The 23,629-nt window shown below is 43.1% G+C and overlaps 1 protein-coding gene across 4 annotated transcripts in view; it reads left to right on the top strand.

Moving 5' to 3' along the window:
* Positions 1-23,629, top strand: part of RMDN2 (regulator of microtubule dynamics 2) — a 90,847-nt gene that overhangs the window by 16,809 nt on the left and 50,409 nt on the right. For all 4 annotated transcript variants that reach the window (XR_012902853.2, XM_075924967.2, XM_075924966.2 and 1 more), the window contains exons 6-7: positions 11,903-11,978; positions 13,951-14,028. Coding sequence is in view for 3 of the 4 variants with exons in the window: in XM_075924967.2 (XP_075781082.2) it covers positions 11,903-11,978; positions 13,951-14,028 (154 nt within the window). In the remaining variant the exon portion in view is untranslated. The remainder of the gene's footprint in view (positions 1-11,902; positions 11,979-13,950; positions 14,029-23,629) is intronic.

Below are 23,629 nucleotides of genomic sequence, written 5' to 3'. Positions count from 1 at the left end.
AATTGATATGGGAGGGTCCTCCAATTATATCAGCAAAAAAATCACTCGGTTAGGATGCACGGCAAGAAATGGGGCGGCCGCTCCCCAGAGCTGGTGGACATTCCAGTATTTATATTTACCAAGCCAGCACAAAACAGCCTCAATAGTACCTTATTGGTCAATCAGAAATCCAAACAATGCAGTTCCCTTAAAGTACCCAGCCTTAGGCCTCCACCCAGACGTGTCAGTCAAAAAAAGTTCTGCCAATCCCAAAAGACTGGACACATTACCTTCCAGGTCAATAAATAGTGCAGACTAGGGATGTAAGCAACTAGTTGAGTAGTCAACTTATCAGGTAGTCGAGTCACTGCTCAACTACTCACTTCCTCCACCCCGCTGCCTCTGTATCAGAGGCAGCAAGGAGGGGAGGAGCAGGAGCCAGTGCTGCGGGGAGCCAGCTTAAAAGCTGGTTCCCCCAGCATCATCTCCACAGTACGGAGTGGGAGAGGGGAGGCAGAAGCACAGCAGTCTGGGATCCAGCGGGAGCTGGGACTGCTCAATCCTGGCTCCTGCCGGCTTCCAGACATACCCCCACTGCGCCTTTGCCTTTTGAATGTAGTAAGAGCTGGGCTGGCTGCCTACTACATTTAAACTGCAGAGCTGCAGCGGGGCACCTTATCAACTAATCGTGTAGTTGATACAAATTGTATTGACTACACAATTAGTCAGTTACCTACTTCTTAACATCTTTATTGCAGACATTATCCCAAATATACACTCAGAGCCCATTCTCATTAACCAAATTAAGATGTATTTTAAAAGGAAAGGGAGAGGAGAGTAGTGGTTAAAAAAATCAATATACATACAGACGTGAGTTTGATTCTTGAGGTTCAGTTATATAAAAGAGATAGTGATCTTGTAGTTGCGAAAAGTTTTTAGAATTTAAGTCCATGGCTATAGTCCAAAATCCATATTCAGGATGATTCCAGCCAAAGACTAGGACCTTGGTCCTGGTGGTTTAGGTTTCTCTTGTATGAAACCTGAAGCAGATCTAAGACTTCAGTCAATGACCATTAAATGAGCCACTAGGATCTCCTGGGATCTCATTTTTTATGGCTTGCAGTTTTTCCTATGAGAATTCAAGCAGATTGGAGACAAAAAGGATTCTGTCCAAAGAGACCGTTATAGTTGCAGTCTCTTGGCCTGAGACAGATCAATAGACTTTTGATTTAACCTTCTGTCTCCCAAACACCATGGCAATTAGCACAAGGTAATTTATCCATTACACATGTCACATACAGTTTACCACAACCTTCAAAGAGACATATAAACCATAATACCACTTCAGTCAAGTTTAATCATAAATGCTAATGTTCCCTTCTGATCTTGAATCAAAGCCATAGTTACAGACAGGGATCCTTTGTTCATATCACAAGACCTGAGCAAACACCTACCTTTCTACTGCTCTCACAATGCAAATTTGCACTTCAAAGTTCCACTCTAAGCTAATGTAACAGCCCACTTGTCAGTGTTTTTACCAGCAGCTTGGCAGATGCTCAATATTCTTCAAATTAAATTGAGTGGGATAAATATAGAAAGTACTGAACAAAAAATAATTTATCGGTCAGTCAGCCTTGGCAATTGATCTTTCTGCAGCCACTAATAATCTCAAAATTAATGCATGCATCCAGGCTTCAGCTGATGAGTGATCATGCCTTCATTTATGGTCCTTAGATAGATCATGAAACCTTTAGGTGTTTTGATTAGACATATTTAAATGGTTACTTTTAGGCAAACTCTTGATAATGAAAATCATAGCTGTAATTTTCATCTGTCCAATCCAGGACTGTGCAAATATCGGCCCACAGGCCTGGCAGACCTGACCACTATATTTAACTGAGTCTCCACAAGTATGGGCGATCACAGCTTCTCTTGGCCACGGATCACTGTTCCTGGTCAATTGGAACTGCAGGAAGTGGTATCTCAGTCTGTGCCACTTCCCGCCACTCCCATTGGCCGGAAATGGCGATCCATGGTCAGCAGGCGCTGCGATTGCCCATACCTGCAGAAGTGAGATAAATATAGTGGTGGCGGCCTTCCTGGCACTAACCCTGGCAAACCACCACTGTTTTTTTGCCCACCCCTGGTTTAATCAGTCTTGTTCCCTTTGAAGAGGGATTAGAATGACTAAGATTTTAGCCAAAGATGTAAATGTTGAAGATGCCCCTCATATGTTTGCCTGTGCAGCATTTTTACCAGTGGAATGTGTACCAATGTCCATGGGAGCAGAATGCAAAAAGTGGAATTTGACAGCTAAGAAGCTTTTTTTAAAAACCCTCAAACAGAATCTTGTTTTTTGATGTTTTATGACCAAATTCATGATTCATTTGGTCAATTTCATGGGATATAAAATTAGTCAATTTCACGTTTTCAGAGGTTTAGATCTGAAATTTCACGGTATCACCATGGAAAGCATCCCAACCCAAAAGGTTGTAATAACAGGGTTGTGGGAGTGGTCCCCTCTGCCCTGGTGTGGCCTTCTGAACTGCACAGCTGGAGAGGAAGGCTGCTGGCCAGATGCCCAGCTGTAAAGCTTGTGCCACTGCCAGCATTGCTCAGAGGTGATGGTAGTCATTGGAGCTCGAGGACTGGACTCTGGATCTCCCACTTCCCTTGTGACTGACCTAATCACCAGGCTACAGACACACGTCTCTCTCCAGTGACTTATCCAAAGTGGGATGGCTTCAATGGGTGAGGTTCAGGGAGCCCGACATCAAAATATCCCATAGTCCAGTGATTGGCACACTCACCTAAGAGCAGTGGGAGAGTCCTTTTCATTTCTTCCAGTCAAGCCAAAGGAGGAGCTGAACCTGGGTCTCTCACATGCCAGGTGAGTGCTCTCGCCATTGAGTAGAGATGTCGGTGGTTAACTGGTCAATCAGTAAGCATTACCCTTACTGGGTGATGCTTACTGGTTAACTGGCAGCCTGGCTGGGCTGGAGCAGCTCCTCACCTGCCTGCGGTGTGGCACAATGGCCCCAACCCAGCCCGGCTTGAGCGGCCCCTTGCTCACAGTGTGGTGCGGTACATGCAGCCTGGCCCGAGCAGTCCCCGTTTGCAGTGAGCCCAGCCTGGCTGGGGCAGCCTGTTGTGCGGCTGACCTGGCTAGACTGGAGCAGTCCCCCTCCTGCATTGCAGGCTGGGGGCGCTCCTGCCTGACTGGGTCCATCGCACAACAGTTAGGGGGTGCTCCATCCCACCCATGATGGGAGACACCTCTAGCCCAGCTGGACCCTCTGCACCACACCTTGAGCAGAGGGGTGCTCCAGCCCAGTTGGGCAGGAAGCAGCCCCCTTGCCAACCTCTGTTTAAGCGGTTAACTGGTCAAACAACATTTAACAGGTTAATTGATTAAAACGGGATTTTACATCCCTACCACTGAGCTAAGGGTTATGTTGGGCGCCACTGCCACCACCATTTTCTCCTTTGGCCATTTTGTGTGGAGTGAGACGTGTGCTTAACACATTCTCACAAGAAGTAACTGAGATGACTAAACAACCTGACTCTCGGGGGAGGAAAGGGTGGAGTTGTTCTTACCTGTGGATCTCCAGCACAGATATACCCTGCAGCCTGGATTTAGGCATCTGCCTTTGTAAAAGGGATGGCGTTGACCTCTCCTATTGGCTGTCATTGGTGGCTCTCTGCCTAGTGTGCTGGCTTTTATGAATCACATTCTCAGGCACCTATCTCTCCGCATATATTGTATAGGGAGTTTAGGCTTCTAACTCAGGTTCTGTGGATCCCATCATGGCGCCAGTGCTTTTTTTTAGGTATCTAAAAGTTAGGTGTTGCAAGACACAGTTCCACCTAGGTCCTTTGGTGGATCCGGGCCTCTGCGGCTAACACTGCCAACTAGGCAATCATCTGTTTGCTCTGCGAGCTTAAACTTTGACCTGTTATTAAAGGTAGTTCTGTTTTATGTTTGTTTTGTGAAGAGCAAAAGTCACAACAGTAATTCAGTGCAGAGCACTTGTAATTTCCAGAATGGCTTATTGCGAAGGCATGGAGAGTCCAGATATGAGAGAGATGGTTGTGTAAATGCCCAACCAGAAGGTACTGGCAGCTTCTTCCGTCCCTTGAGAATCCAAACATAGGGATCTAAAAGCATTCTCAAACTGTGAACTTCATGAACTGAAGGGAAACAACTGTCTCAGCCAGGACACACATTATAATCACCCCATTGTAATTTTGGAAGCTTACTGTATCCTAATATCATCATTTTGACTTTACCAGAATTAAGCTTCACCCAACTCACAGTTGGTGTTCTGCTCCCAGTCCTAGCAGAAGTTACTACTGTGCATGCATGAAATTTAAGTTTGGAAATGCTTTAACTTGGCTATTATACAGCTGTGCATGTGTGACTAACAAAAAGGGGCCCGGTCCTCTGGTCTAGCCAACCTGAACATTTCAAATTTGAAAGTACTTGAGTTGTGTGAAGATGGGAGAGTGCTATGGAAGGGGAAGAGAGTTATTTATATGGAGAAAAAGTATCTTTGTATTAACTCTCATCTAACACAGGGCTGAAGGGATTTTACACAAAGTTCCCAGCAAAATAGAGTATACTGTTAGGCACTCACAATAGCAAAAATGTTCTAGACAATTCAGGGTTTGAAAAGGAGTAATGACTATAAAATATTTCCCTAGGGAAACAAAGGTTACCAAGAGTATGAAATACAGGTAGTCCCCGGGTTACGTACAAGATAGGGACTGTAGGTTTGTTTTTAAGTTGAATTTGTTCATAAGTCGGAACTGGCCTCCAGATTCAGCCGCTGCTGAAACTGACCAGCGGCTGACTACAGGAAGCCCGAGGCAGAGTTTCTCTGCCCCAGGATTCCTGGAATCAGCCGCTGATCAGTTTCAACCGCAGCTGAATCTGGACGCCTGGGCAGAGCAGCTGGGGTGCTGCCGGGTAGGTCCCCGCAGCGCCGCACCGCGGCGCTGCGGGGACCAACCCGGCAGCACCCCAGCTGCTCTGTCCCAGGTGTCCCCAAGTCAGCTGCTGCTGAAACTGATCAGCGGCTGATTCCAGGAATCCCGGGGCAGAGAAACTCTGCCTCGGGCTTCCTGTAGTCAGCCGCTGGTCAGTTTCAGCAGCGGCTGAATCTGGAGGCCAGTTCCGACTTACGTACAAATTCAACTTAAGAACAAAGTCCCTATCTTGTACGTACAGTCCCTATCTTGTACGTAAGCCCGGGTCCTCCGCGGCTTTGCTCCACGTCTCCCTGGTCTGCTGCCCCCCCCCCCAGCAGACCAGGGAGACGCGGAGCAGCTTTTCTCGCCCTGGAGGACACGGGCGGCGGGACCGCGGCGCGTTTGGGCGGTCCCGTCGCCCACGTCCTCCGGGGCGAGAAAAGCCCCGTTCGTAAGTACGGATCCGACATAAGTCGGATCCGACATAAGTCGGATCCGACATAAGTCGGATCCGACATAAGTCGGATCCGACATAAGTCGGATCCGCATAACCCGGAGACTGCCTGTATATGCAAGGATAATACTTTACAGCTAAAGTTAGTTTCTAACATGGAAGCAATATTTTTACACACTTGTATAGCTAAAGCTCTTAATGCTGGTCTCCTTTAATTATCCATTTATTTTATATTATAGCTGAGCCAAATAGTACTACTCTGCCTAAGATGGAGTAGCTGTTTCCATTATTAACAGTGGTATTAGCAAGAAGTACTGATGAACCAGTAGGATGCTTTAAGCATTCCAAGCCCGGCAAGTGGCAGAATTGCTATTCATTATTTTTTAATTGCATTTTAAAAATCAGTCAAACCATGCAAAACAACTCACCCTTCATTCAATAAATGTGATTATATTTTGAAATACTCCACACGTTAATTAGAATTATTACAGGACATTTTCTGAACAGAATGCCTCAACTTGTTTAGAAAAGTGTGATGAAGTAAGATCCATTTATTCTCCAGAAAAATGGGTGTATAGAAGTTAGAAGATGGTCCCAGGACTGACGAAGGGCTAAGATCTTTGTTTCCCTGTAGAGTTTTTCATATTTGACACACTGCTATAATGCACATGAAGATTAAATTCAGATTTATCTTACAAGTTTTAGTATTTTGTATTACTAAAGCAGACTAGTTGGAACTATTTCATTTGCAACTACAAAAACAACTTAGAAATTCATCTTTGTTCTTCTGGAGTTGTTCTGATTTGGATAGCCTTTTAAGTTACTTAGATGCTTTGGCAAATATTTTAAACTGCCTCTTGTTTTATTAGTGCAGGAGAATAACTTAGGGCCCTAGCATATCTGCTGAGAATCATGTTTCTGCTGTCAAGACACAGGTGATAGAGCATGTGTAACAAAGGCTCATTTATCTATAGGTGTCTTTGTTTTTAAGCCAGACATATATCCTAGAACCATCTGCAATTTGTGTGTTAACATTTGGCCTGGTTCTTCTGAGCATGCTGAACGAACTCACTGTACTTCCGACTGTAACAGGTATGCCCTCATTTGTCCTAGTTTTGGCTGAATGCCAGTAGACCAGCTGGAATACCATCCTGGGAAAGGTTGATTCATTGTATGCTGATATTGAAGGAGCTCCATCCACTTGCATAGAGCTTCATTTACTTCATTTCAGCAGGTTTTCATGTGGGCACTGGGGTCCAGCCAACCAGAGCTCATTCCAAGATCAGATCCTTGGTGACTGCTGAAAGCTAGCTGATTTTTCTTGTGTGTGTTTGTGCCAAGAAGAATGCTAACTTTTGTACGCCCATTTTTCTTGATAATAAATGGATCTTCCTTCATCACACTTTTATAAACAAGTTGAGGCATACTTTTCAGAAAATGTCCTGTAATAATTCTAATTAACGTGTGGAGTATTTAAAAATATAATCACGTTTATTGAATGAAGGGTGAGGTGTTTTGCATGGTTTGTGCAAAGAAGAAGAATGCAGGAGAATAATTCTTGTTTTTCGTAAGTTTTTCCTTCTAGAAGTCTAGCCATTTTACCTTTGTTTCCATTTTTCTTGCTTTGCATGTTTTCAGCATCTCTTATAAAGTGAAAAGCATATTTCCAAGTTCATAATTTGATGTAACTTTAGCAGAAACAATGGTGGCTCATCTATAGTAGTTACAAGTATATCCATTATGTTTAGTTAATTAGCATGTTTGAATATGTGGGTATTTGCGATATTAGTAGCATACCAACATTAACTCAGTCATAATGTCATTGACTTGTGGGTCCCTAGTCTTTAAAGATTTCCTCTTTATTTTCCCTCTCCGGGTATTATAAAGTTTTATTCTTTTTAAGCGGTACCTGAACATTTTATTTTTCACCAATTTTGTAATAGCATTATCATACCAACAGTTACTAAATATTCCCTTCATTAAACGTGTCAGTGGGTTCCTACTGGAACCACTAGATGGGGCAAGTGACTGTGGGGTGGTGAACTCTTGAGAGAGGTTTCCTAGCAGTGCCTGGCTCTGAACCCTGAACATGCATGTAAATGATGGATGTGGATAAAAGGGGTTGTTAATATTTCTGTAGGTGTAGTAAAAGCCATACCCCACTTTTATTCCTTTTGCTAGCTTTGCTAATAAAAATGCCAGAAGTCCATACAGGGATCTTTATGCACTGAAGACTCTTTCATCTGTCTATTGTTAAATTCCTCTTGATTTTTTTTCCCTCTAGTGAAACATTTTACCAGTGAGAACTGTTTATTATTATTTGTCTAATAGTAGCATCAAAAACATTGGACAGGACAATGACTGGCACATGTCTTGTTAGTCCCATTCCTGTTTTTAAGGTGCACCTGTAACTAACCAGAGTTGTTCAGATTGGTGAACACATTTAGTAGAGTATCAGTTTGCAAATAAAGATAAGACTCCCCCCTTTTTCATTTGCATTCAAATGCATCCACACCTGGAGATCTGGAAAGCTATGAATTCTGTTTTTAGCCAGCCACTCTCCATAAATGATTGTCCAACGTGCTTTGCAATTTTAACTCCTACACAATTAATTAATTTGTATTCACAAGTTGCTGGCATTGCTATTTATTCAGATACAAAAGTGTAAAGTAGAACATTGCAGCGAGTATATGACAAAGATCCTTATTGTTGGACAGCGATGGATATTTTAGCTTGCTTGTTTTTCATTTTGTATGTTTTTTATTCACAGATAAGCTCTATAAAATACAAGTACTTATCTGAACTGGTTTAAGCGAGGGCCCTTTTTTCCTTGTCACGCACAGACAGGAAAATACTGCAAGATGCTGGATTAGCTTGTTCGCTTTTCATTGTTTTCTTTTCCAGCAGCAATCCGTTTAGCTATGGTATGCTGAGTTTATCTGATTAGCACCTAATGAGTAAAGGGAGACATGTTGCTTAGGGTTGAGCAATTTATGCCAAATAAAGTTTTTAGTATGGTTCCTCTCTCTCTAAGGAGCTGAACTTTCATGACCTTCCTAGCTTCATCCTCCCACCACCCCCACCAGCTCATTTCCATGTGAAATCATGGTATTTTAGTTGACAGGAGTGCCAGCAAGATTAGGCAGATTCTGTTCAGTGGACATGTTGCTCAACAATGACTGACAATCTGCCTGAAAGTCACATGAATTTAACAGCTGTTATTATCCCCACTTTCAGGAAACATCAGCAGTATCAGAAATTAACAGTTCATAACGTGATTACTTTTATCATTGATTTTTATAGTAAAAACATTGGATTTATTTATAAGTAGTAAAATATTTTTGTTCTTGTGCAACAATTATAGTATGTTCATTTAACAAGAATTCCTAGTGAAGCTGAAATTTAAACCATGCTTAAAATAAATGAATACTAACACAGAATGTTCTGCTCTTACTGGCATTTACTTGCAAACTTTTCTGCATAATTCTTACTTCTATTTCATACTTCAGTTTATGTTTTCTCTTTTAGATTACTTCTTATTTTGATTTAATAATACATTGTGAAATCCTACATGTCATAGCTGAACTCTACAAGATCCAGGAAAGCATATCTATGGGTTTATGCCGCTTTATTACTTCTATACAGTGGTATAAAGAAGTCTTAAGGCAAATTATAGTCCGGCTCAGGGGGTCTGTATTCCTTTCAGTATTCATGCATGGTTCCATTATAATTGAAGTAATATGTGTGCATCAGTAAGAGTGCATAAATTCTTGGAGAGTCAAGAAGATGATAGTATTGTCCAGATAATACAAACGTAGAGAGGGAGTCCATTTAAAAGTATTTTTAAAACAGCACATTTTCCCCACTTACAACTTTATATAATTGTTGAGTGGCCCTAAATTTCCTTTTGAAATGCTAGTGTCACCATACCTCATAATCTGTTATATATTTTATAGTGTTTGTGTAGCTGTCTTTGTGTCCCTCCGTCCTTCTGTGGGTCTGTTTGTTCAATAACTAAATGGTTAGAGCTAGGATTACCAAATTAGGTATACAGCGACTTCGTATTATAACTTAAAGCAAGATCAGGGTTTTGTTGTGCCCAGACAATGGGACATGTATGTAATGCAATTGTTTCTCATCAAATGGAAAGGGAGAGGTGTGATATCAGAGACAGTTACACTGATGAAAAACCACCAGGGGGCAGCAAGCACCCCAGCCTCAAGGAGCAGCTGCCAGCTAGGTCCCACAGTCCCTGGCACTCCCAGGCTGGCTCTGGGGAGAAGCCAGCAGGCAGGCTGGGCCAGTCCCAGGGAGAAGCTGACAGGTGGGCTGCGCAGCCTCCACCATTCCGGCCTGGCCCCCGGGAACAGCCGCCAGCAACCCTCGCCCCTGAAGCCCTCCCACACCTCCCAAACCTTTGTCCTGACACCTGCACCCTCACCCTCTGCTCTGAGCCCTCCTACCCTTTGTTTCTGACTCCTGCATTCCCCACCCCCTGCCCTGAGCCCCTCCTCACCTCCCAACCCTGACTCCTGCACCCCCCTATGCCTCCAGCCCCGAGCTCCCCTCATCCTCAAGCCCTTCCCCTGACTCCTGCACCTCCTCTTAATGACCTAAACAATACCGGGTAATTACATTTGCTAGTTTAATATCATTTGAAATGTCTCACAGCTATAAGCAGTTTGGAATGAAGGCCTTGATCCTACCAAGCACTTGATGTACACGTTAAACTTTTATGTATGTGATTTGTCCGATAGAAATCAATGTACATGACAGTTAGACATTCCAGAACTGGCTCTAAATGAATAGCTCCACTGGGACCTCACAGCTTCCTTGTTAAAATGCTGCTTGCCTCCAACAATTGATCATGGGCTCCTGTTGAAAAGGGCTGGGAGGGAAACCACAAGATGTGATAGGGCAGTTTATTTAAAAAGAGGTGAATTTTTCTTGTGATTTTTTTTTTTTAATAAAAAAGACAAATTAGGGTAACAGTTCCTAAGATGCCCTGAGAAAGAAGGAATGTGATAGAAGTCAGTAGGAGACTTGGCTTGGACTAGAAGGAGCAGCGTTCAGTGACTTGCTGTAACAGAACACAAATTTTAAAATGTTTTAAAATGTAACCAAAGAATACTAGAAACACCGGAACGACTAACATCCTGGAGGAATGGAGAAAGGGGATGTTCTGAAAAGTGAGTAGGATATTTGGAAAACTTCTAGAAATCTAGATAGCAGGAAACCAGTGACAGTATTGTTTCATTCAAGTACAGCAGAAAAAGCCAAAAATAAAATACAGACGATTGAAAGGGCCTATTTATATTTTGACTGTTCACTCGTGAGTGTAAGCACATCATGCAGAGCTAAGAATACTCTGGCTCTATTTAGTGCTACATCATTGTGTACAGTGTAATCTACTTATATAGATTTCTATAATGGAAAAATCTACCTGAAGTGAATGTTAAGCTGGCATTCTTAAGTCAAGAAAAGGCCTAGTTAAGGTTGTGCACATAGTCTTAACTCTTTCTTCTCCTGTACATAAGAATGGCCATACTGAGTCAGATCAATGGTCCATCTAGCCTGGTATCCTGTCTTCCGACAGTGGCCAATACCAAGTGCTTCAGAGGGAGGGAACAGACCAGACAATTATTGAGTGATTGAGCTATCCCCTGCCAGTTCCAGCTTCTGGCAAAGAGAAACTAGAGATATTCAGAGGATGACGTTGCATCCCTGCCAGGTCCATCAGTGGCAGTGAGCCAGGACAATTGTTCATGAATATTCAGAATGGTACAGTTTTTAATTACATGATCACATATTGTTTCTCAAGTACAATATCATAGACTAGTCTCTGTGTAGCTACATCTTGTACTTCTGTTTGTGCTGCTCTCCATATGCTAAACTGAACAGATCTTATGGTGAGCTTTGCACACCATGAACTATCAGTTCTATCCTTTTGCTCTCTCTCCCTATCAAACCTCTACCGCACCATATAACTGATGTGACAATTATTGCGTTATTTAATTGGTTAACCTGTTATACATATTGTTTAAGGGCTAACCAATTAAAAGGAGGGAGCAAGGGGGCTGCTCTAGCCCTGCTGGGATGGAGTAGCCTCCCCACCACAGGCAGGTCAGATTTGTAAATGGCACTTCAGTGCCCGAATTACTTGGCACCTTTGAAAATGTTATCCTTCATCCTTCATCTTAAGCAGTAGAAGCTCATGCTTTCAGCTCTGTAGGAAGATCCTGGTTTCAGTTTCCACTGATGGCCCAAATCAGTTGTACTTTCGCAGTGTCCAACAACTTTTTGCTGCCATTTTATGATGTTTTTTCCAAATATGCACAATTCATGTGATATTTTGAGCCAGCCAATAAATCTTCAAGAGTATTCTAGCAGTGTATGATATAATTATGGAAATATTTTATCATTTGATTCAAAGGAATTTGACTAAAAGGATCATAAATGTGTGAACTTTTTTTTTCTGCTTTGCTTTCCCTCCCCTAGGTTTGCAATCATGTGCGGCTATATGTCTGAGTTTGACAGCATACAAAACAAAATCAAGAATGGTGGTCTCTTTAAGGTATGTTTTGGTAGTTTCATTAGCAGCCATTCTTAATTTGCTTTCCCCGATAGTAGAAAAGGAATGCTTTTGCAGCAAACTAATTTAGTCTCTAGGTATATTTCAGTGCCAGTGTTATGGTTATATGTTCTCCTACCACATATTGTCCATTAGCTTTCAAACTATAAGGATTTAAATATGACTTCATATGTCAATGTCAAGATTTTTGCTTTATTTCTTGACCAAAGCAAAGTGGGGGGGAAAGTGATTCTGCCACTGTAATTTAAAAAAACAAGTGGAAAATTGAAACACATATAACACTAATTCAGCAATTTCCTACAGTGATCAGTGTCACCCTTGGACAATAATACTGTAGTTTAATGTTTTCCTTTTGCAGATACATGTATATTTCATATTCAAAACTGTGGGGTATGTCACTTAGCATTGTAACATGGGGGAAGGCCTTGCCGGGGGCTTTGTCCTCAGAAGAAACTGAGTCTCTGCCACCAAAAGCTTAAAATCTTAGTTGTAATTTAAAAGCATCCAAGGCAAAGTTTAGCCATGTGCTATTGTATTTTAAATATTATCTATTTAGGCCTGTCTGCACCTCTATGATCCAGGTTGAATACCAACTTACTGCACAAGTAGTTCCAATGAATAAATGAGACCCAGAAATAGACATCTGATGTACTTAGGCTGCCAAGCACTAGGGTAGCAGAATTGTCCCATATATTACTATTCACTGGTATCAGGGCATATTGCATTAGACAGTAAATAACAAAAAAGGGGAAAAAAGTACAACCAATGAACTCCTGTGCCAAATAAGGCAGTTTATATAAATAAAAATGCTTTCATAATTAAGTAAAATTGTTAGCAATTGTCTAAACTGAAAGGAGGTGTTTAAATTGGTATGTGAACAAGCATATTGTATAGTGCCCATCTAGTACATATCTCATTTCAGAGAGTATCCCACCCTAACTGCACCAAGATGATCATTTGAGGGGTTTAGGTGAGAAGTTATAAGATCACCATTATTTTAGTGATCGGCTTGGTTTAAAAAAAATAGAGATGTTGGAAAAAGGAAACCTGCAATATCTGACAATTGAGTTATTTTGAGAGGAAATAATAAAAAGGGGTAGAAAACATTTCTTCAAGAAATTCCTTATTTTTGAAATCCTGATTATGCAGTAAGGATTTATCTCCATAAATGAGATCTGAAAATGGAAGAGAAAGGTGGGCTTGGAAGAAATGTCTCATTTAATTTGAATTATCCTTTCTGCTTTTTTATTCAGATTCTTTTTAACTCCTGAACTGCAGGGCAGAGGGCGTAGGATCTGTACTTCTACTGTAATTCAAAAGTTTGGACTGTGGTTCACTGTTTTAGACATCTATGTCAAATTTATTCTAGATTCCCGACTGTTTGTCGATTATATGTTTTTTTGCCAGCCACATCACAGAAAATCAGGCCCTGCTTCTGAATATAAAATGTTACATGGTGCACCAACTCATAGTGGTACTTATGCTTCATGCTAGAGAAGGATACACTTCAGTGACTGATCATTAGTTTGAGTATACCATATCTGTGAAGCAAAATAGGATTGTTTGCACTGGATTGATGTGCTATGCTTTTCTAATACCAAATACGTTTAAAACCAAAGTTTGGAATGCACCCTTCTTTTTTGTTTGTTTTAAAGATCCTTCAACTATTTACTTGAACTTTATAGTTGTTAGGTCACTTTCTAAATGTCATGTGTCCTGGTATGTTATGCGCAGAGTTGTTAAAAAATTGTGTTTGTGGTTTTCTTCTGTAAGCAATGGTATTGCCACTTAAAATATTTACAGAACACTAGAACAACTGCAGCAAAAGCAGTCACAAATGAGAATTTAAATAAATTTGTGCTAAATTTTGTATTGTAGTTTTAAAAAGTTGGAAGACTGCTCCCAAACAGAAACGAATATCCTATATTCTTTCTTTTGAACTTCTTTTTAACAGGAGCATCTAGATAAAGCAATTGAACTTAAGCCTCAAGATCCTTTTTTATATCACCTAAATGGAAGATGGTGTTATTCAGTAAGTTGTGTTCTGTGCCTAATATTTGGCTGGAATGTGCTGAAAAATGATAATTTGTTTACACTGCAATACTGTAACTGAAATCTGAGAGAAATGACATCTTTATTGAAGTGGAAACTTTGAAATTGTAAACAAAGCATTGCTGTGTTCTTCTCATGAAATAATTTCCACCTGCCTGGTTATTTAATACAAGCTGTCTTACTCCCAGTCGTTATCACAGGTGTTAACTATGCCATATACTCATTTTTTAAAGCCCCTTGTTTTGAATTTTGCTTTATTATTTCTGCATATCAGTGAAATGGTAAATAAGATCTGGAGAGGACACATGGATGGTTATGCGGTAGGTCACTAGTCTGAACTTTGGGAGATCTCATTCTGCCACAGACTTCTGGTGTGACCTTGGGTATGTCACTTAGTAGTGTCTGTGCTGCAGTCAAATGGGGATAATAATAATAATTCCTCATCTCCAAGGATGTTATGAGAAGATATTTTAATGAGAGGATTTCTCCTAGCACCAGCCTTTTTAAGAAGCAGACATTTGTGTGGTGCTGAAAGACAATTCATTGAGGCACAAGGCTCAAGGAGTACCATGTGTGTGCCTTTACATTTCCACTGTGTGGTTTCCATGATGTGACGACAAACACCTTCTATTCCATGAAGATATGTCTACACTGCAGCGTTTTTCTGGAAAACAGCCGTTTTTCCAGCAAAACTATACTTAAGTCCACACTGCTATTGCGTTCTTTCAACAGACAGTTGAAAGAATGGAGGGGTTTTTCCGACAGCAGTAAATCTCTTTCCACGAAGAAGAAGCCTTTTTCCGAAAAATGCGTGCGTGGACACAGAAGAGGGAGGGTATGTCTACACTACAGCGCTAATTCGAACTAACTTAGTTCGAATTAGTTAATTCGAACTAAGCTAATTCGAACTAACGCATCCAGACTAAAAAACTAGTTCGAATTAGCATTTTGCTAATTCGAACTAGCATGTCCACACAGAGTGGACCCTGAACCGGGGTTAAGGATGGCCGGAAGCAGTGCCAGCAGGGCATCAGATGAGGACTTAGAGTGTGGAGCTGCTGTCTCAGGCTAGCCGAGGGCTGTGCTTAAAGGGACCCGACCCCCACCCCGGACAGACAGTTCTCAGGGGTGCCCCGCTTGCAAAGCAGTCCTGGCTTGGATTGCCCGGAGTACTCACACTGGGCACATCACAGCACTCGGCCATCAGACCGGCTGCACTTGCCACAGGCTGCCATCTGGGGAGAGGAGGCAATTGGGGGGCTGCAGGAGAGGTTCTACCCCCAGAAGCCCGCAGAGCCAGCCCAGTCCTCCCCATCGGGGGCTCGTGCCCCATTCCTCCCTCACCTCCTTCCACTTACCCGTCTCTAGCCCCCCTTCCTGATGTACAAAATAAAGGACAATTGTGTTCAAAAATAGAATCTCTCTTTATTGAACAAAACTGGGGGAGACTGGGAAAAGGAGATGGGAGAGGGGAAGAGAGAGGGTGGGAGAGGGGAGGGCAACTAAAATGATCAGAGTTTTGGAACAGGTCCCATATGAAGAGAGGCTAAAGAGACTGGGACTTTTCAGCTTAGAAAAGAGGAGATGGAGGGGGGATATGATAGAGGTCTATAAAAGCATGAGTGGGGTGGAGAGGGTGCATACAGAAAAGTTCTTCATTAGTTCCCATAATAGAAGAACTAGAGGACACCAAAGGAAAGGAATGGGTAGCAGGCTTCAAACTAATAACAGAAAGTTCTTCTTCACAAAGCAAATAGTCAACCTGTGGAACTCCTTGCTGCAGGAGGCTGTGAAGGCTAGAACTAGAACAGAGTTTAAAGAGAAGTGAGATCAATTCATGGAGGTTGGGTCCATGGAGTGGTATTAGCCAGGGAGTAGGAGTGGTGTCCCTGCCCAAAGTTTGTGGAAGGCTGGAGAGGGATGGCATGAGACAAATGGCTTGGTCACTGTCTTTGGTCCATCCCCTCCAGGGTCCCTAGGGTTGGCTGCTGTCAGCAGACAGGCTACTGGGCTAGATGGACCTTTGGTCTGACTCAGGACGGCCATTCTAAGCTCAGGGCTCAGGGTCGGTGGTCTCAGTGGACCACCTTGATTTTCATGCAAACCTGCTCCTGGGTGGCCAGGCTGGCAGCTATCCTGCCCTAGACGGCCGCTTTTCTGTGCCTAGTGCGGAGGTCGTGGACGAGGTCCACGATGTCTGCACTGGACCAGGCGGGTGCCCGCCTCTTGCGGTCCCAAGCAAGCTCCTGGGAGCCGCCAGCCTGGTCCCGGGAAGAGGGGGTGGGCTGGGGGGCATCAGGTGGCTGGCTCGAGCTGTGCCAGGTGCAGGGTCTGCTGGCTGGGTGCTGGCAGGCTTGCACCTGGCACGGGCACCGTAGCCAGCCCGTGCCCCTTTAAGAGGTCCGGGGCCGGGAGGGGGGCAATATAGTTTCCCTGGTGTTGGCCAGAGTGGCCACCAGGGAAACCTGGGGAGGGCTAGCCTCCCACTAGTTCGAATTAAGGGGCTACACACCCCTTAATTCGAACTAGTAAGTTCGAACTAGGCTTAGTCCTCGTAGAATGAGGTTTACCTAGTTCGAACTAAGCGCTCCTTTAGTTCGAATTAAGTTCGAACTAGCGGAGCGCTAGTGTAGCGCCTATGAAAGTTAATTCGAACTAACGTCCGTTAGTTCGAACTAACTTTGTAGAGTAGACATACCTGGAGTTCTTTCGAAAGAAGAGGCCTCCACAAAATAACACAGGTGCCCTGGTGGCCATTCTGTCCATACTAATCACAACTTAAATTCAAGATAGTGTCCAATCATTGTGGATGGTGTCTTTTGAAAAAGCACATCAGTTTTTCATTGAGCTTTTGCTATGTGGACACTCTCTTTCGAAAAAAGTTTTTCCAGAAGATCTCCTCTGGAAAAGCTTCTTCTGAAAGCAGCTTGCAGTCTAGACATAGCTTGGGAAACTGATATTTATGTAAGCAGGTTTGATTTAAGAATATTATGCTTAGTTACTTGTGAAGCACTGCACTCAGTGGAGGAGCGTTTTCCTTTGGTAGCAGCTGTCTCCTGTCTGGTGCCCCCGCTGATGTTTACTCTGGCACTCTCATTCCTGTGACTCAGCCCTCTAGCCAGGTGGTGACTTAGTCCACCCTTTCCTGAATAATAATTTCCCAACTCAAAGGAACAAATCCCCCTCTTCTGTCCTTCCTATAATCTGTACTCTGCACTCTTTGCCCTACTCTTGGAGCTCTGCAGAACTCCTCCTCACTCTGTCACAGAGGGCTGTCTCCTAAGCCACTGTCCCTTGCGCTGCTTCTCTGGAGGGACAGTCTCAGGGTACAAGTTCCTTTCTGCAAGCCCTTCTATTGTTTCTTTTCCCTTTAGTCTGGGACTTTTTCCTTGCCCCTGTTTCAGAGCTTAATTCCCTTTTCAGAGTCTTCGCCCAGTCCTGCTCTTCTGTCTGGGCATGCATTTTGGGGGTGTTCCCTTCTTCTGCTCCCAACTTTTCTTCTCAGCCTTCTCCTAGTCTGGAGGATCCCTGAGCCTCCTCTTCCCATCTCTCTGTTTTCAGAAGTTTCAGAGGGGTAGCTGTGTTAATCGGTAACTGAAAAAACTTAAAAAATGAATAGTCTAGCAGCACCTTAGAGACTACCAAAAATGTAGATAGTATCATGAGATTTTGTGGGCACAACCCACTTCTTTAGATGAATGGACTTAAGGGGTCCAGTTTCCAAATAAATAGCAGAGAAAGAGAGGGTAAGGGTGGGAGGGAAGAGAAGGAAAAAGAAAGGGAAAAAAGGGGGGAAATATTGTCAATTAGTGCCTCCATGCTAAATGAAGCTGATGGAGTGGGTACTAAGTGTTCTTAAGTACCCGGTGTTTGGCTTTTTATGTCATGTCGTTAGGCTGTAGTAGGGTAATCCAGTTAAGGTCTTTGTTTAAACCTCTGTTGTAGGTATCAAACTTGTCAATGAAATTAAGCTCTGCAGCTTCCCTTTCAAGCTGTTTTTTTAAATTGGCTTGCAATAATACAGTGACTTTGAGCTCCATTAATGAGTGCCCAAGCAAATTAAAATGTCCCCCAACAGGTTTCTCTGTGTTACCTTTTCGAATCAGAGTGTCCAGTTTCAGAGACTGTTTGTATACTATCCCTGAAGCCCCTTTCTGCTTTGAACTTCCTGGCTTTTTAATAACCACACAGCTCTATCCCTGCTGACACTCATGTTTCATTACGTTTAGCTTTTCCTTTTGGTGTGTCCAGGAGCATAACTGGCCTTTCCAGCCCTCATTAGCTCTTTCAGGCCCCATATGGGGTACACACCCCATTATAGTCCTGTAGCGTTGTTAGATTTTCTTCAAAGTCATGCAGACAAACACATGATTTTTTTATAATAAAGTTTTTGTTGGTCTAGTAATGCAAAAGAGCGATAATCTGACCCAAGAATCTGGTTACAATGGATTTCTGGCTTTTTCCTATTGCGGGAGTGATTAAGAACAGCCAAACATAGCTGTGAAACTCAAGCAGAGCCTCTGCTAAAGGCCATTTAGGTCTTAAAAGTTGACTCTCTTGTATTTTATTCTTGCAAGTTACTCACAGTTTTCAGTCTCACCCTGTGTGTCACTCAAGTGATTTCAGTAATATTACACCAGGGATCAATTTGACCCAATTCCTTATACTATACTGTCATTCTCCTCCTTTCATTCACTGGTAAGTAAAAGCCTATGGAGTTTGTGCTGGATAAATGGATAGATACGATTGCAGTCTATTATAGCATTTCTCAACTCTTATCCTGGCAAACATGAAAGTATTTATGTTGGAAGCTGATTGTTTACAAGGCTGCTGTCCAGTTACTTAATTTCTTCCTGAGACATTATAAAATTTCTTAATTTAATTCCATCTTAAGACACTGTACTAAAACAAGACCTTCTCATGATATTTAAGTAGGTGACAGCAATATTTTTCTAAAGTTGGATGGGTTTGGAAGTTTTTATTGGGGACAATTGTACTGTGTGTTTTAGTTAGCTATTCCCAAGGAAGCATTGAGGGAGTAAATTCTTTAGGGAGTAGGAGCAAGTTTCTTCCAGGCTGAATTTTCAGATGGAATGAGTTTGTTTCCTTGGTAGCAGATTCTTGGTATGTGAAAGACTTTGAATGTATACAGTTTACATTTTGTTTGTAAGACTTAGACAATAGCACTAAGCTCTGATACCCCTGGATCCAAGGGAAAGGAAAGGCACGAAGGACTTCTCATGTAGCCTTAAAATCTCCAGTAGAGAATAGTATTCTGCTCTCCATCCTCCAATAGCAGGATTTTGTGTGAGATTTTTGACAGCCATCACCTCTGGCAGCATCCCCTAGGTAGCTTTCTTCCCTCCTGCATGTAAAAGATTCCCTGTCTGTTGATACCATTTCTGCAGGTGACCTCTTGACTGTTCTTCTCTTCATCAGGAGGTGGAATATCTTGCTGCTCTGCATCCCTTCCAACAATCATAGGGTTAATCAGGGAGTTGATGACTTCTTAGGTGCTCAGAGGAGAGAGCACTTTTCAAGTAAGGAAAACAAAAAGGAAGCAGACAGCCCGGAGAAAAGATGTCAAGAATGCCAATGCAATTAATCATTTTGGCTCTGAATCACCTTTTAAAAATGATACACATGAGGGGCAAACTTTGTGCCCTCCCTTTATTTTTGCACCACTTCTATGATATGCAGGAGAGGGAGAGAAGCTCCAATAGGGTGAGTGGGGATTCTGGGGGAAGCTGTTAAACTAGAGCAGGGGTGGGCAAAAGGGCCTTTGTGGGCCAGATCCAGCCCACCAAGCTGGTTTATCTGGCCCACAGAGGCCCTGCTGCTTCCCCACCCTCAGGCCAATCAGGGCCTGAGGGCAGGGGTAGCATGCGAAGTTTCCCCCTGCAAGGAGCATGTGCTCCTGGCAGCCTGGGAGGAGACTTTGTGTGCTCCCCCTGCCCCGAAGCCCTGATTGGCCTGGGGGCAGAATTGGAAGCACACAAAATCGCCTAGGGGAAAACCTCTGGAGGGGGAGGCAAAGACTTCATGTGCTCTCCCACCTCCAGACCAATCATGGTCTATGGGTGGGGAAGCAGGGAAGTATCCTGCAACCATGCCTTCTGTTTGTGGCTCCGCCACATCAAACATTTCTGAAGAGGCCCCCAGTAAAAAATTATTGCCCACCCCTGGTCTAGAGCATAAATCTGAATGCTTAAAGCTCTGTAGAAGGCATTAGGGTGCTTATGTATTATCGACAGGGCTCAACAAATAATGCAATCGACTCGCCTGTGGCAAGTAGATTGCAACCCGGAAGAGCCGGGTTTGGGCGATCTGTGCATGTGCAGAACGATCTGCGTGTGCGCAGATCACCGGACAGCACGGCTGGTGAGCAGGGCTTGCTGCGGTTCGGCAAGTCCTGATTATTGATAACAATAATACCAAACTCAGTGCACATTAAATGTTGTTAAAAATGAAATATTGCCCATGCATACTTTTAAAATATATAAGGAAGACGGAACAAAGCTTTTTCAGTTTGAGCAGTGCAAAAGCATACCCAAACCAGCCAAACAAATACAAAACTTAAACCCCAGTAAAGCAATTCTGATTAAATCTGGTAAGAAAAAAGAGATCTGCCAGAAAGAGCTTGTATTTAAATTTCAGCCTGCAGAATTAAAGCAGCTAATCACAAATTTCATAGTGGAAAAACTTGGAAGTCTCTTTGTGCATATGTGCACTTGTGCACGTATGTAGTGATTGTGCGTTTGTAGTGTGTGTGAGTGTGTATAACTCTAGAATTTTGGGTAGTTGAGAGAAGTTCAATATGAGATGTTTCTTTCCCTTCTTTTTTCTCTCATACCCTACTAATGGGCTCCCTGCATCTGGATCCGATGAACCTAAACATAACAGAAAAACCTTTTTCCCAATCTAAGGGTATGTCTAGACTACATGGCTCTGTTGCCAGAGCCATATAGATTAGTTTACTAGACATACCCAAATGAAGCGGTGATTTAAATAATCGCCGCTTCATTTAAATTAAAATGGCTGCCACGCTGAGCCGATCAGCTGTTTGTCAGCTCAGCGCACTAGTCTGGACACTCGCCGTCAACATCAAAGGCATTTGTCGACCTCTCCAGTAAACCTCATCCCATGAGGCATAATGGGGTGGTCGACAAATGCCTTTGATGTCGACCGCGGAGCATCCAGACTAGCGCGCTGAGCCGACAAAAAGCTGATTGGCACAGCACGGCAGCCATTTTAATTTAAATGAAGCGGTGATTATTTAAATCACCACTTCATTTGGGTATGTCTAGTAGACTAATCTACATGGCTCTGGCAACAGAGCCATGTAGTCTAGACATACCCTAAGAGAGCATAGAGCATTGCAGCGGTGGATTGCCTGAAGAAAGGAATATATTTTTATAAACTCTGCTGCAGCCTTCCTGTCCAGCTCAATAGGGTTTAGAAAACTAAGAGCAGATGAAATGTGCGTTGTGAGGAGGAATCATTTTATCTACACACTTGCTTACATTTCCTCAGGTAAGAAGAGGAAGTGTAAGCAAGTGTGTAGATAAAATGATTGCTCCTCACAATGCACTTCTATGTTTTAACTCATATGCTGCACTTAGTACAGGTTGGATCGTCCTCGTCCGGCGCCCTCGGGACCTGATTGGTCCCGGATGAGGGATTTTTCTGGACCGGGGAGGTCATTTCAGGCCCCCTGCTGCCACTCCCCTCCCCGCCCCGCCATGCACACCCCCTCCACCGGGCTTCCTGGCTTTCCACCCCCGCAGCCCAGCTGAGCTGCACACTGGCTCCTGGCTTCCCCCTCACAGACTAACCAGCTCCCAGGCCCCCGCCCTCTTGCAGCACAACAGGACTCTCTGATCCTGGAACATCTGTGGTCATGCCGGATCACCGATGTTGCCGGACCAGAGAATCCCAGATTTTAGAGGTGCAACCTGTAGCACGTTATTGGCACTACGCAACGTAGGGGGTGAAACCCCTGTTGTTTTAATGAAGAAGGAATAGTGAGCTTGTCAAAGAGTATTTCTTTGCAAACCAAGATTTTGAAAGAGGCATTAGGAAGAGATTTGAAGAAGATAATGAAAATACCACAGTTACTTCTTCATGTTATTTATCCGCAGAATTGTATTGTAGTGGTTTCAAGGGAAAGACAAACTGACAACATCTAGCAAATGAGTATTCCTCAAGTATTCCAGAAGAACAGTGAAGCTGGACCAGGTTGCTTTGTCTCCATGCAGTGCTACTTGAATGTGGCCAAAGCAATTGAGGCCAGACAAGAAAAATCTGTCTACCCTTTGCTACAGTGTGCTGGCTGTATTAATACTTGGCAATGGTGTGTTTTGTATAACAATTTGTAATAAATATTTTAAAATTCATTTCCCATAAAAATGAAAAAAAAACCAACATACAGCTGTACATACAGATTGAAACTCTGTAGTCTGGCACCTTTGGAACCTGCTGAACCACAGGGGGTCAATATTGTAGTGAGTGGGTTTTTCTTTATTTTTAGTTCACTGAAGCAAATAAATGGAATAGGGCTTGCAATGCTGCTTAATAATGTAAGACTGTACTGATACACTCCATATAAGCCTTTTCCTAGCCAAAGCTTATCAGCTCTCTTCATAATGGAGTGTTAGCATTGTTACACAGTTTTACTGTATCGGTACTAGGAAATAGGATGAAGGATAAAAAGATGCTTATGCTTAGCGGCATGACCAACACTTCCACTGCTTGCTGAGCTCTTAGAAGACATTTAGGAGTAATTTAAAGCTAAATAACAGCACAGAACACTGAGAGCCAGGATTGGTGGCTGTAAACAAACTTTACAGGACCGCAGGAAACTTGTTCACACCCGCAATAAGTAGACAACCAGCTAACTTAAAATCATGCCGGACCACATGTTGTCAGACCAGAGAGGCTTAACCTGAATTACCATGATTAATCTGGGATAGATTCTTTTCTTTAATGGAAAGCTGTCAGCTTTCAAAATCTGGTGGATAGTGGCTGACTGCAGCAGAAGAGAGCTGAGGAGCAATGAAACAAGGGTTCGAAAGTTCTGAAGTTTTCCATCTCCCCATCTCATTTACCACCAGCCATCAGTACTGTGGCAGAACAGACAGTCCCGAGTCTTGGGTTACAAAGCAACGCTCTCTCTAAGCTGAGATCAGGCTGCCTCTCACCACATTTTTCAGCTCCTGGTTCTCACATGCTCTTAACATTTCTGCGTTCTTTGCTGCATGCCTTCTTCTCTGGCCCCTCTATGTGGGTCATGCCAACAGTTGCCAAGAAGTCATAGTTGCCAACTACTTGGACATATGCCTTGTCAGTTTTTAATCAGAGTCAGGAAGTATCAGGGATATGGTTAAAGTATTTCTGTCCAGGAGAAGCATTTCCCTCTCTAGAAGCACTGCATCTCTTCCAAACATCAGCTGGAGGGAAATTGGTAGTTTCTCCACTCAGTGAAATGGCCTCCCATTTGAGAAATTTCTCCATCCCTGTGTTGTCATCTCTGTGCTGTTCTTCCTTTGATATAGGGATTTGGCGTTTCTGTTTCATAGGAG

The sequence above is a fragment of the Pelodiscus sinensis genome, chromosome 3 (assembly GCF_052426305.1).
Source record: "Pelodiscus sinensis isolate ZL-2025 chromosome 3, ASM5242630v1, whole genome shotgun sequence".
Taxonomy (NCBI): domain Eukaryota; kingdom Metazoa; phylum Chordata; order Testudines; family Trionychidae; genus Pelodiscus; species Pelodiscus sinensis.
This window is presented reverse-complemented; position numbering and strand designations above follow the sequence as displayed.